Raw genomic sequence first — 13,173 nt, forward strand, 5'->3', positions numbered from 1 at the left:
ACCAGGCTCATCAAGCTAATGGGGAGGTAGTTCCCAGGATCTGCCATGGCTCCCCCTTTGTGGAGTGGGACAACCGTTGTGGTGCACCATTTGATGGGCACAAAGCCTGAGGTGAGGCTATGACTGAACATGGTACTTAGGTGGGGTGTCAGTTAATTTTGTAGTTCATGTAGAAGGCAGCCTGGGATGTTGTCAGGTCCTTTGGGTGCTGTATTCTTGGCTTTGGAGAGTGAGGTTTTTACCTGTGTGGTTGTGATTACAGGAAATTTGCATTCTTCCGGTATAGAGATGGGCCCTTTAGGGGTTGAGAGGGGGGTAAAGTTAGCACTGAACCTTTCTGCTAGGATGTTGACAATATCAGTTGGTTCTGTATATTTAGTGCCATTGTGCTGTCATTCAGACCAGATCTGAGTGTTGCCATTGAGATTCTTGACATAGCTATAGAATTCTTTGTGGTTATCTTTAGAATGAGTGACGATTTTGTTTTCATAACTAGCGTTGGAGGATTTTATGAGGGATCTCAGCTTCTTACTGAGGCTGACCAGGGAATTCCTCCAAACATGGGATTTTAATCTTTTGCAACAGTTTCTTTCTTCTGTTGTAGAGTTTGTTTATGGCAGAAGACCACCAGATTGGTTTCCTTTTTTTGGAGGATAGCATCTTGGTTCTGTTAGGGATAACACTATCCATGCACTCGTGTAAGTGCTTATAAAGTGCATTTGTGTAGGATTCAGCAGTCGTACCTCTATTGTCCAACTGCATGGGTATCGTGAAGTTTGCCACTTCTGTCTTAAGAAGCGTGAAGTTGGCTTTGGAGAAATTTTTTAAGGTTGTTTCCCTAACGGAGGATGGGGGCGGGATGGGGTTGTGTAGGGTGATTAGCTTGTGGTCGCAGCTAACCAATGAGGAATTGACCTCTGGTGTGGAACACCGGTCACCCATGTTGGTGATGACCAGGTCTAGGATATTGCTGCCCCTGGTGGTGGTGTGGATAAGTTGATCCAAGGTGTTGGAATTTATGAGTTCCAGAAAATGTTGAGCAAAAGAGCAGGTACATGAGTAGTTTTCCCAGTTAATGGTGGGGAAGTTGAAATCACCCATTATTAGGGTGTAGGGATGTACCCTAGTATTTTCCATTGTATCAAGAAAAGAGGAGTGGTAATCCTGGGGAATGGTGGGGGTCTGTAGCAAGCTACAATCTGGATTGTGGTCTTGTCCAGAGTTAATTGAACTTGGATAATCTTGGATGCATTATGCTGAGCAACTAGCTTGGAGGTATGGATATCCTTAATGAATATGGACACACCTCTGCCTTTAGTGTTTCATTCCGGGTTAGGTGGCCGAACAGTGTGGTATGATTTATAGCCTGGTAATGCAGAGGTGCTCACTGGAGCTTTGAAACAGGTCTCAGTCACTGCACAGATGTCAGTGTTCTCCATTTTAAGGAGTGCCTTGAGTGAGTGCATTTTGAGGTTTAGACTTCTAGCACTGAGTAGCATTACCCTCAGATTTTGCTTGCTTGTACCTGTTACAGTGGTGAATTTGTCATTTGATCCTTGCCAAAAAAAGGCACTATATGGGTGGCAAGAGCATTTGCCCGCACCTGGAATCGCAAGGGGGACAGGTGCAGGCCATCTCTGGCAAATCATCGTGGTCTGTCGATCATGTCATCCCAGGCAGACCTGCCTGGGCTACAAGATTGGAGAGCTCCTCCATGTCTCTTTTAATGTAGTCCAGGGAGGTACATCTCAGGTCATTCACACTAACATGGTCAATGAGAGAGTCATATTTGCACTTGTTGTGGAGTGACCTGAGTGCATGCATTATGTGGCAGATCCTGGCACCTGACAGGCAGCTGACAGTAACTTTCTCCTTGTGTAGCTTGGTGAGTGGAACATCAGTGTGCCTGACTATAGAGTCACCTATGACTAGAGTGTTGGGTACGTTATGCCTTATGGGCTGTAGTTGAGTGGCACACTGAGTTTGTGAGCTATGTGTCATTTGGGTTGTGTTGGGGGGTGGAGGTTGCCTGCATTTCTGCTTTGGAGGTCTTGGTTGTTTGGGCAGATTTTTATTGAGAGCCTCCGCGAATGTAGATGTGTGTTTTGTTCTTCTATGTGTGTGTTTTGGTGGTGTAGGTTTTGAGGGACTATGTGATGAGTGTGGTGTGGTGCAAGTGTTTACCTTTTCCTTTTGACTGTCTAGTCCAATCTTTGGTGAAGAGAGCTTTGCATCCAGTTTGGCTATATAAGTGCATCTCTCACAAGTTGTAGTGTCGGGTGGTAGGAGGAGAGGGTTGTCTGTGTACATGAGGCAATTCCTGCATTGCCCCAAGATGCCCAGATTCATCAGATAGACAGGAGAAAACACTGGGAGCTGACCTTTAGGCATGCCTGGATAGGTGCATCTTTATTAAGTACTAAAAACTGTTTTCCTCTAGACAAGTGAGGAAAGTTGAGCGCTGTAGTAATTTGGAGCTTATTTAGTGCTTACAATGAGTTCTAAAAAAGTGCTGAGCTCAAAGAAACAGATTTGAGTGCTAAAACTAAAAAGCTGGCTAGTTGCAAGGGAAAATTTGAAGAGCAGACTTTATGGCACCAGGAATAGTTTAACCCTAGTTAAGCGGGGGTGGGGGCTCAGGAGCTTACAAACAGTCCTAGATACAGCAAATCTGTATTTGGACAAGACTTGTTACAGGAATGGGGAGAAACAAGCTTAGAATTTTTTTTTCAGTAAAGTGGAAATGGAGAAAGCTGGAACAGGAGTTAATTTAAGGTTAAGAATCTTTGTGGGTTGGCCTTCACAAATGTTCTCTATTAGATTGAATGATCTAATGACACTAGACTGGGAGGAGTGTCACTGATCAAATGCACAGTATGGGTGGGCAACTGTAAAGCCACCAAGTATAAAAGCACCACAACAATAGAGAGGGGGCAGGAAACTATTATAGCTACTAGCTGTAGCCACTAAATGAAAGTTTTAAACAGATCAAGGAGCAAGCAGACTCTAGAGAATGCTTTTCTCTGCAAACAGAATAGACTAGAACACAGAAACCTCAAAAAATCAAAAATGCACAGAAAAGCATGGATAGAGCACTCACAAACATAAAATACAACTCTCAGTATGAAAAAGCAGTTTACAGTTAAGTAATTCAGTAAACATGCAATTAGAGTAATGAAACAGTATCTAGCAAAGAAAAATACAGTTAAAACAGTATAAAACAGTACACAAATGCAGTGAAACAGTAAAAAAACTTTTATAACAGTGCAAAATGTAGTAAATTAACTGTATAGCACAATTATACGCATTACAGAAGTGCAATTCAATGAAATAAGTGTAACAAATAATTTACCTGCTCTTGGAATCTTAAGGAATTTCGGCTTAGTTTCAGTATTGAATTACCATCCACAGCCTGATAAATACAAGCCCAACTTTTCCATACACAAGGTTTATATACCAGTAAGGATGGAAGAGTTAGAAGATCAAATTACTACTCAGTCCTATTAGCCCCTGCTATTACCCAATCACTTGTACTACGGAAGGTCAGGAAACCCTGTTAGTCTCAATAATAATGAAGACAGACTATCAGCAGAAAATGGCTGCCAGAAACACAGGAAGCTCAACAAAAAAAAAAAAAACTACCAGGCCTGGACAACAGCAGGACTCTATCAAGATAATGCCACCTGAGAAGAACACAGAAAACTCACTTTAAATGCATAGAAAGAGCACTCACAAATAAAAATACAAGTCTCAGTATGAAAACGCAGTTTACAATTTAGTAATTAAATAAAAATGCAATTATAGAAATACACATTATTATAGCTACTAGCTGTAGCCACTAAATGAAAGTTTTAAACAGATCAAGGAGCAAGGAGACTCTAGAGAATGCTTTTAACTGCAAACAGACTAGACTAGAACACAGAAACCTCAAAAAATCAAAAATGCACAGAAAAGCATGGATAGAGCACTCACAAACATAAAATACAACTCTCAGTATGAAAAAGCAGTTTACAGTTAAGTAATTCAGTAAACATGCAATTAGAATAATGAAACAGTATCTAGCAATGAAAAATATAGTTAAAGCAGTATAAAACAGTACATAAATGCAGTGAAACAGTAAGAAAAGTTTTATAACAGTGCAAAATGTAGTAGATTAACTGTATAGCACAATTATAAGCATTACAGAAGTGCAATTCAGTGAAATAAGTGTAACAAATAATTTATCCTGCTCTTGGAATCTTAAGGAATTTCTGCTTAGTTTCAGTAATGAATTACCATCCACAGCCTGATAAATGCAAGTCCGACCTTTTCCAGACACAGGGTTTATATACCAATAAGGATGGAAGAGTTAGAAGATCAAATTACTACTCAGTCCTATTAGCCCCTGCTATTACCCAATCACTTGTACTACAGAAGGTCAGGAAACCCTGTTAGTCTCAATAATAACGATGACAGACTATCAGCAGAAAATGGCTGCCAGAGACACAGGAAACTCAACAAACAAAACTACCAGGCCTGGACAACAGCAGGCCTCTATCAAGATTATGCCACCTGAGCAGAACACAGAAACATCACTTTAAATGCATAGAAATAGCACTCGCAAATAAAAATAAAAGTCTCAGTATGAAAAAGCAGTTTACAATTTAGTAATTAAATAAAAATGCAATTATAGTAATACACACTAATACAGCTACTAGCTGTAGCCACTAAATGAAAGTTTTAAACAGATCAAGGAGCAAGCAGACACTAGTGTATGCTTTAACTGCAAACAGACTAGACTAGAACACAGAAACCTCAAAAAATCAAAAAAGCACAGAAAAGCATGGATACAGCACTCACAAACAGAAAATACAACTCTCAGTATGAAAAAGCAGTTTACGGTTAAGTAATTCAGTAAACATGCCATCAGAGTAATGCAACAGTATCTAGCAATGAAAAATGCAGTTAAAACAATATAAAACAGTACATAAATGCAGTGAAACAGTAAAAAAAAAGCTTTATAACAGTGCAAAATGTAGTAGATTAACTGTATAGCACAATTATAAGCGTTACAGAATTGTAATTCAGTGAAATAAGTGTAAGAAGTAACTTATCCTGCTCTTGGAATCTTAAGGAATTTCTGCTTAGTTTCAGTAATGAACTACTATCCACAGCCTGATATATATATATATATATATATATATATATATATATATATATATATATATATATATATATATATATATATATATATATATATGGGTTCCCCTAAGAATTTTGAAAAACTGAAATACCGAATTTCAGTTTTCCAGAATTCTAAGCCCGACAGCTTGAATCAGCGAAACATCAGAAGTATGAAATTTGAAATCCCGATGTTCAGAGCTTCTGGCATTGTGGTCTATGAATGGATCTAAGTGCAAGTAAGTCTGTATGAGTGTGTAAGTTATGGGCTGTAGTGTATGTTAATGTGTGTTTGGTTGTGATGTGTGTGTGCAAGGGGCTGTGAAATGTGTGGGTGTGAGTTACCTTTGTGTGTGTGATTGCGTGGTCCTGGAGTTAGAATATATAAGTGGGAGGTGTGTGGGGAGCACAGCCCCCCAAGCCCCCCTGTTTATTTGTATTTTAGGATTGTATGTTTGATTTTGGGGGGAGAGTGTGTGTATGTGTATGTGTGTGTTGTGTCTGTAGTGTATGTTTGGGATTTTAAGTTTCGCGCTTGTGGTATTTCGGGCTTGTAATGTTTCGGGATTTGAATTTCTGAAAACTGAAATTCGGTATTTCAGTTTTTTGAGATTCTCATGTGAATCCATATATATATATATATATATATATATATATATATATATATATATATATATATACACATCTGTCTCCCTTTGACAAAACTGGAACAATGGTATAATAAAATATCAAAAGCTACAATTTAAACTTCCAAGTAAAACCAATCTTTGCCTAGCACTCAGCCTACTTAACTGGTTAGAATTCCCCAGCTACCAAACATTCCCTCAATGTAAACTGGCCCAAAATATACTTCATCACCATACAAATGTGCAGCACTGAAGGCAGGAGTGCTATGGTACTCCCTTCAAGATCTCTCACTTTTAGGGACACATACCTTACCCAAGACCATAGACCAAAGGATAAACATGGAGAAACAATGTATTCCTCATATGTACCAAAATGCTGGAATACTCTGCCATAAAGCCTCCGACAAATAATAAATCCAAAATATTTCAAAGCAAACCTTAGCACCCACCTCTTAGATTCCAAACTGTACTCCTCTCGCTCTTCTCCTCATTAAATGTTGCTACAGCTCTCTCCATCTGTTCTCCATCTGTATTCTCTTTTGTTCTTCATGAATGAACAATTTCCATTGTGAAGGTGGTTTAGGGTTCCCTCATTTTCCTGTTTAAACTGTTCTCGGTTCTCTAGTTAATATTGTTTTAGCTGCACCCAATTTATGGGTCATATTCAAAAAATTTCAAGGCAAAATTGTTTAAATAATTAATTGAAATTATTGTTATACACATGAAGAAATTACAGTGAATCTGATTCAATAACTACTCGTTTCATTCATACCCATTTGTTTGAATCTATGGCGATGAAAAGGCAGCCAATTAAGTGACATATTTAAGGAAGGAGATGCCTCACTCATCACATGTAAGGAACTACTCCTGATTTCCCTATCTAATATAATGATCTCACATAAGCTTTGGGATCACTTATATTAATGTAAACATTTGCCTGTTAAGTATCTGATGATTAAATCTTATCATACCCTTTGAAAAAATATTCTTTCATGAAACAGTTTTTATTTCAAACATGCTTTTTAAATGTCACTTTTTGCTCCTTTAGTATCTAATAGTTAAATGAATCAAATGTAATGAAATTTGCAATGCACAGAACATAGTCTTGCATAATACATTAGCATTTGGTTGTTTTTAATTTCTCCAAGTCTTTTGGGTTTCTAATACCATGACGGGAATGGACCCCATTCCTAACTTAAAGTACGATTAAAGTTCATGAAATTAGTATTGTTTCACTCTTTGATGTTAATCAAAAGTGCTCTTCGCAGCACCCGCAATGTGCCCAGTAATGACTCTTTCTGCAATTTGTATGGTGTTACATGAATTGGTAAAATCCCAAAAAAACTAAAATGCTGTTATTTTCACTAACACGTAGGTCTACCGCTTTCACCTTTACCATAAAATCAAATGATGGCACAATAATCTCCCCTGACCCCTCTACAAAACTATTAGGTGTCATCATAGACAATAATCTAAAATTGAACTACATGTTAACCAAACTATCAAAACCATCAATAAAAAACTAGGGTCACTTTACAGAATAAAAGCCTTCCTAACCCCTCCAGCTAAAATTGCCATAGCTCGCTCTCACCTTCTTTCAACCCTTCTGTATGCATCCCCTCTACTCTCAAATTTAAACAAGACTGTCCTTAACAAACTCTCAATTTGCTACAACCACATTGCCAGGTTTGCCACTGGGCTGCCTTTAGGACACATCATTGCATCAATCTAAATACTACTGCGGTGGTGGTGCTGCGGTAGCGTTGTCGCCTCACAGTTAGATGTTGCCCATTCGATTCTCAGTTAGAGCGTCTTCTATGTGGCGACATGCATGAATGGGTGTTCCTTCATTGAAGGTTGTGCATTAGGCCTGGCAAGCCAGCATGTAAAAATCTATTACCAATCATTAGCGGACCGGAGTTCCGCTGTGGCGACCCCTAACCGGGAAAAGCCGAAAGACACAAACAATTGCATCAATCTAAATCAGCTTGGGTGGCTTGAACTACCCAGCCTAATCCAGTATAACCAACTGATTATGGCCTATAAAATCTTCTATAATCCGGACAATACTCCTGCACTTAAAAATATTATCAACCCCTATAACAATCCTAGACCGCTTCGATCCTCTAACAAACTACTAATTCAGACTAGCAAAATTAATAACACAGCCAGTGATTCTCTCTTTGCAAACTCTGTAAGTAGATCCTGGAACTCTCTTCCAGCTGATATTACCTTACTTTCCACCTTAGGTCAATTTAAAACTAGACTCAAACAACATTTGTCTCTTAACTGGCTATGTCAATGTATCAAGCCTGGCTAACTCTCTCTAGAATGTGTAAAAATCTGCTAACCAGTTTACTGTGTAATTTAATTTAATCCTGACTTGCGCTCAGGATTAACTGCAACCTGTGGAACTTGTTTAACTTGCTTACTTATGTAATCTCTGTAAATAGTCTGTTTGCAATATGTAATGCTGGTATTATGTAATGCTGTATCTGCTTACCCTTGGAGCTTTTCTCCCCGGGCCTCCGCTGAAAATAGACATGCATCCAGCCGGACTATCCTGGTCAACAAATGTAAAATAAATAAATAAAAATATCTTAATATGATTGTAAACTCTTTTTTATAAAACCAGTTGCTCCTACTACTATTGGAACTGTCTAGGTATCTTTCTTCCACATGGCTCTCATTTCTGCCTGCAGATTGAGGTATTTTATGACTTTGTGTCTCTCTGTACGCAAGACATTGTAGTCACTAGGTGAGGCAATTTCAATGATCAATGCTACTTTTGTCTTCTTTTCTTGGACCACTATATCCAGTTTTCTAGCATCTATCTTTTGGGACTGTTGGTATTGGGTGATCCCATGTGATGTAAACTTCATCATTTTCTATGATTCTCTGGGGCTCATGTTTCTGTTAAGTATGCATATTCAGATGAATGTTCAAGTATCACATAGCTCGTCTATTTTGACCCAAATCTGCACTGCTTCTAGTAACAATATAAGTTCTTTTCTTGCCTATGAAGAATGGTTTTCTTATTCATAGGATCATAGGAGATTACTAGGCTATTGATCCAGAGGTCATTTTAAGCCTAGCCATTTCAAACAAATGTAATATTGTAGAGGTATTAGTCAATACCCAAGATTGCATTTAGTGATGACCGCCCATATCCAGGAGGGTTGTGGGCACTTTCCCTGGTAAGAATTTACGATGCCCCATCCATTTATCCAGATTACTTTTTAACAGTGTCATAGAGGTGCTCAGTTTCACATGAATTGGTAGCCTGTTCCAAAGACGTGACAGTCGTTGGGAAATAAATCTGTCCTTCCATCAAAAAACTGGAAAGATGAATACATTACAGTTTGCATTCATAGTCTGTCTCATTCAGTAGTCTGCATATTTTGCATTTCATATAAACTATTTATGCATTTATTTTATGTTTATTGACTATTCACATTCACAAACTCAACAAGTTCCTATATTTTAGTCACACTTCTGTATCAACACTGTTAAAAGCAAAGTTTAAATCCAAAAATCTGAGAGAAGTCTAAATAAACAATTAACACCAAAATATTTATATATTTCCTGTTCACTTTTCTAATCCACCCACAGCTTAAATGGCTTGGACAGGAATATTAGAAATTCATTGTTTTCAATGTAATGTTCTCACATTCCAGCTTTGCATGATACCTCATCATATTTACCAAACATCACTTTAAACAAATATTTGTATCCAGAGATAATTTTGTTTATAATTTAACTATGTTTATCTGCCTTTTTGTTCAGATGGAGAAATGTTGCAGTGCATCTGCAGAATGTCAGATGGTAATAAACAGTTAATGCAGTTTTAAACCATACAAGTCAGTCTCTGATCATTACACTAGTAATTAATACACTGACATTAAGATATCTTCCGTGATTTTATATTACTGAAAAGCTTTGCTTGGAACAATTAGCCTGTGTTGATATTTAAAATGCATAGTTTCATGATTAGATTTCAGAAATGCCCGTTTGTTTGTCATACTTACATAGAACAGTCATGACAATGCTAATTATCAGCAGGAATATAATACACATCACAATATACAGAATCCTTCTGCTTGCTGTTGTCTTTTTGTATGTCTTGTGAGAGTCCAGAGTGACTGCAAGAAAGCACAAGAAAAAATCATGATTTATTTTGTTCATGGTTTATTTTATATACCAATGATGTGTGTTTCAGAGCACAAAATGTGATAATATAACAAGTAAATGAAGGAATCAAGGTGACTATCATACCAGTACTTCCATTAAAGACTTCTCCTGGCCTGAATATCAGTAATATAAGAGATTCAAATATCACCCATGGCTGATTGACTGATACCTATCATCTGCTCTTGTAATTAAAATGAAGCATTAACTATTGCTTGATACACCATGTTCCATATCAAGATTGCCTGGGAAAGTTAAGCCATTTCATTCTAACTACATTTATGTCTCTCTTTATTTTATGAGTTATTTGGTACATTCCCAGCTCTGTATGGTGACTGTCATCCACACTTTTCATTTTACAATTGTGCATTCAAAGAAATAAAATGGATGTAAAAGAATGAGATGTAAAAGAATGCCGATCAGTGCTACAGATGGGATACACACAAACCCATTTTCAAACATTATAAAATTGTAGAAATCTGAAGTTGGTCCATGCTGTGAGATCACACCATAGATATTTTAAATACCTCAGAAATGAAGTTTTTATCACCAAGGCTTGCAACTGTTTAAAAATGTTCTTCTACACTGAAATGTCCTTTTGTGGATTTATCAAGTACAACCCAGCAAATGGTAGAAGTATGCTGGGGAATAGAGAGGTAATTGAAAACAGCAGGTTTACAAAATGTAATAATATAATAGATTAAAAAAACCCATACAGAATACTTAGTAAGAAATGTTGGTCAAGCAAGTGATTGTCAGTAAAGAAACGATTCTTCTACACACAGCTGATAACTTGTATGGCATATATTATATCCTCTTCTACACACAGCTGATAACTTGTATGGCATATATTATATCCTCTTCTACACACAGCTGATAACTTGTATGGCGTATATTATATCCTCTTGTACACACAGCTGATAACTTGTATGACATATATTATATCCTCTTCTACACACAGCTGATAACTTGTATGGCGTATATTATATCCTCTTCTACACACAGCTGATAACTTGTATGGCGTATATTATATCCTCTTCTACACACAGCTGATAACTTGTATGGCATATATTATATCCTCTTCTACACACAGCTGATAACTTGTATGGCGTATATTATATCCTCTTCTACACACAGCTGATAACTTGTATGGCATATATTATATCCTCTTCTACACACAGCTGATAACTTGTATGGCATATATTATATCCTCTTCTACACACAGCTGATAACTTGTATGGCATATATTATATCCTCTTCTACACACAGCTGATAACTTGTATGGCATATATTATATCCTCTTCTACACACAGCTGATAACTTGTATGACATATATTATATCCTCTTCTACACACAGCTGATAACTTGTATGGCATATATTATATCCTCTTCTACACACAGCTGATAACTTGTATGGCATATATTATATCCTCTTCTACACACAGCTGATAACTTGTATGGCGTATATTATATCCTCTTCTACACACAGCTGATAACTTGTATGGCATATATTATATCCTCACTTGCACTCTGCCATTATCTACTGTACACCTTCTACACTCTCATATAATAACACCACCCCTCTTACCTCTCTTCTACTGTTCTCCCCTCTTACTTTCTTCTTGCTAATCTCCCCAAACTGTATCCAACTTGTCTTTTATCTTTTTCTCTTAACTCCCATTACCTTCACTCGCTATGTATCTTGTCTACCCTGTTTATTTTACTTAACACTACTGATATCTCCAGCTATAAAGCCCATCACAATTACCTTTTTCAACCACTCTGCCACTAATAACATATCCATCCTTTCCTCTGTACTCAATACAACTTGCCATTTATTTGCTCCAAATAAACAAGCACCCATTCATCCTTCATCGCTTTATTTTCTCTAACAATGCTACCAACATAACCCCAGACTCTACAACCCACCTACTAGGTGTTACAATTGATAATCGTCTCAACTTCGATGACCACATCAACACCACCATAAAGTCCATTAACAAAAAACTCGGTACCCTCTATAGAATTAAACCCTTCCTTACCGCTTCTGCCAGGAAAACTATTGCACAAACCCACCTCATTTCTACCCTTTTCTATGCCTGTGCTATATATACTAGCCTATCAAAAAATAACTTCTCCAAACTTGTCACCTGTTATAATAGCATAGCTAGATTCATTACATGCTCCCCCTTCAAAACTCACCACTGCCTCAACCTCAAACAACTTGTATGGCTAAAACTGGAAAACCATATACTCTGTCAACAATTACTTATCACTCAAAAGATCCTATACCACCCTAACAACACCCCTATCCTCTCTAATCTGATTACACCATATAAAAATGTTGCTACACTACACTCTAACAAGCTTCTAGTTTCCACAATTAAATCTAACAACAAAGCTGGTGACTCACTTTTCTCTAACACAGCAGGTAAAAACTGGAATCAGCTTCCTTCTGAACTATCAATCTTAGCTTCTACTTCTCTATTTAAAAAACACCTCAAAGAACATCTTAAAACTCATTGCTTTGTCCTTGTGCTAACCCAGACTGATATCTTTCCCCCGTCCTTCTCATACTCCTTTCCCTACTCCTCTATCCTTCCCCCTTCCTTCTCTTACTCCTTTCCCTACTCCTCTATCCTTCCCCCCATCCTTCTCTTACTCCTTTCCCTACTCCTCTATCCTTCCCCCCGTCCTTCTCTTACTCCTTTCCCTACTCCTCTATCCTTCCCCCTTCCTGCTCTTACTCCTTTCCCTACTCCTCTATCCTGTGCCACCCAATCTAGGTGCTACTCTTTTCGTCTTAGTAATTATATAAAACATAAAGGCCTTTCTCTCTTAATTGGGTTTTACTCTTACCTGCTATTGTATTTAGTATAATCTTTTTTACTCTAATAATTTTTTTCTAGTATAATTTTTAGAGTAATATTTTTAGAGTTTATAACCTGAGTATTATATATTTTTTACCAATGCTTTCACTTTATGTGATTTTACATACCTTTCTATATATGTTTAACATTGTCACTATTCATGTTTAGAGCTTTTCTCCCCAGGCCTCTACTGAAAATGGACATATATCCAGTTAGACTAGCCCGGTAAACAAATGTAAAATAAAATAAATAAATAAAATATGTAAACTGCTCAACACTGCCTTCATTGACTACTTTCCTCTTCATGCATCTATCCATGCTTTACATTT

The 13,173-nt window shown here is 37.4% G+C and overlaps 1 protein-coding gene across 1 annotated transcript in view; it reads right to left on the reverse strand.

The window, feature by feature from the left end:
• Positions 1-13,173, reverse strand: part of LOC122808697 (CD209 antigen-like protein E) — a 505,103-nt gene that overhangs the window by 324,999 nt on the left and 166,931 nt on the right. Inside the window, exon 2 of the mRNA XM_044079683.1 lies at positions 9,815-9,928. Within this exon, the coding sequence (XP_043935618.1) occupies positions 9,815-9,928 (114 nt within the window). The remainder of the gene's footprint in view (positions 1-9,814; positions 9,929-13,173) is intronic.

The sequence above is a fragment of the Protopterus annectens genome, chromosome 8.part0, assembly GCF_019279795.1.
Source record: "Protopterus annectens isolate FY-2018-M chromosome 8.part0, PAN1.0, whole genome shotgun sequence".
In the NCBI taxonomy this organism is placed as follows: domain Eukaryota; kingdom Metazoa; phylum Chordata; order Ceratodontiformes; family Protopteridae; genus Protopterus; species Protopterus annectens.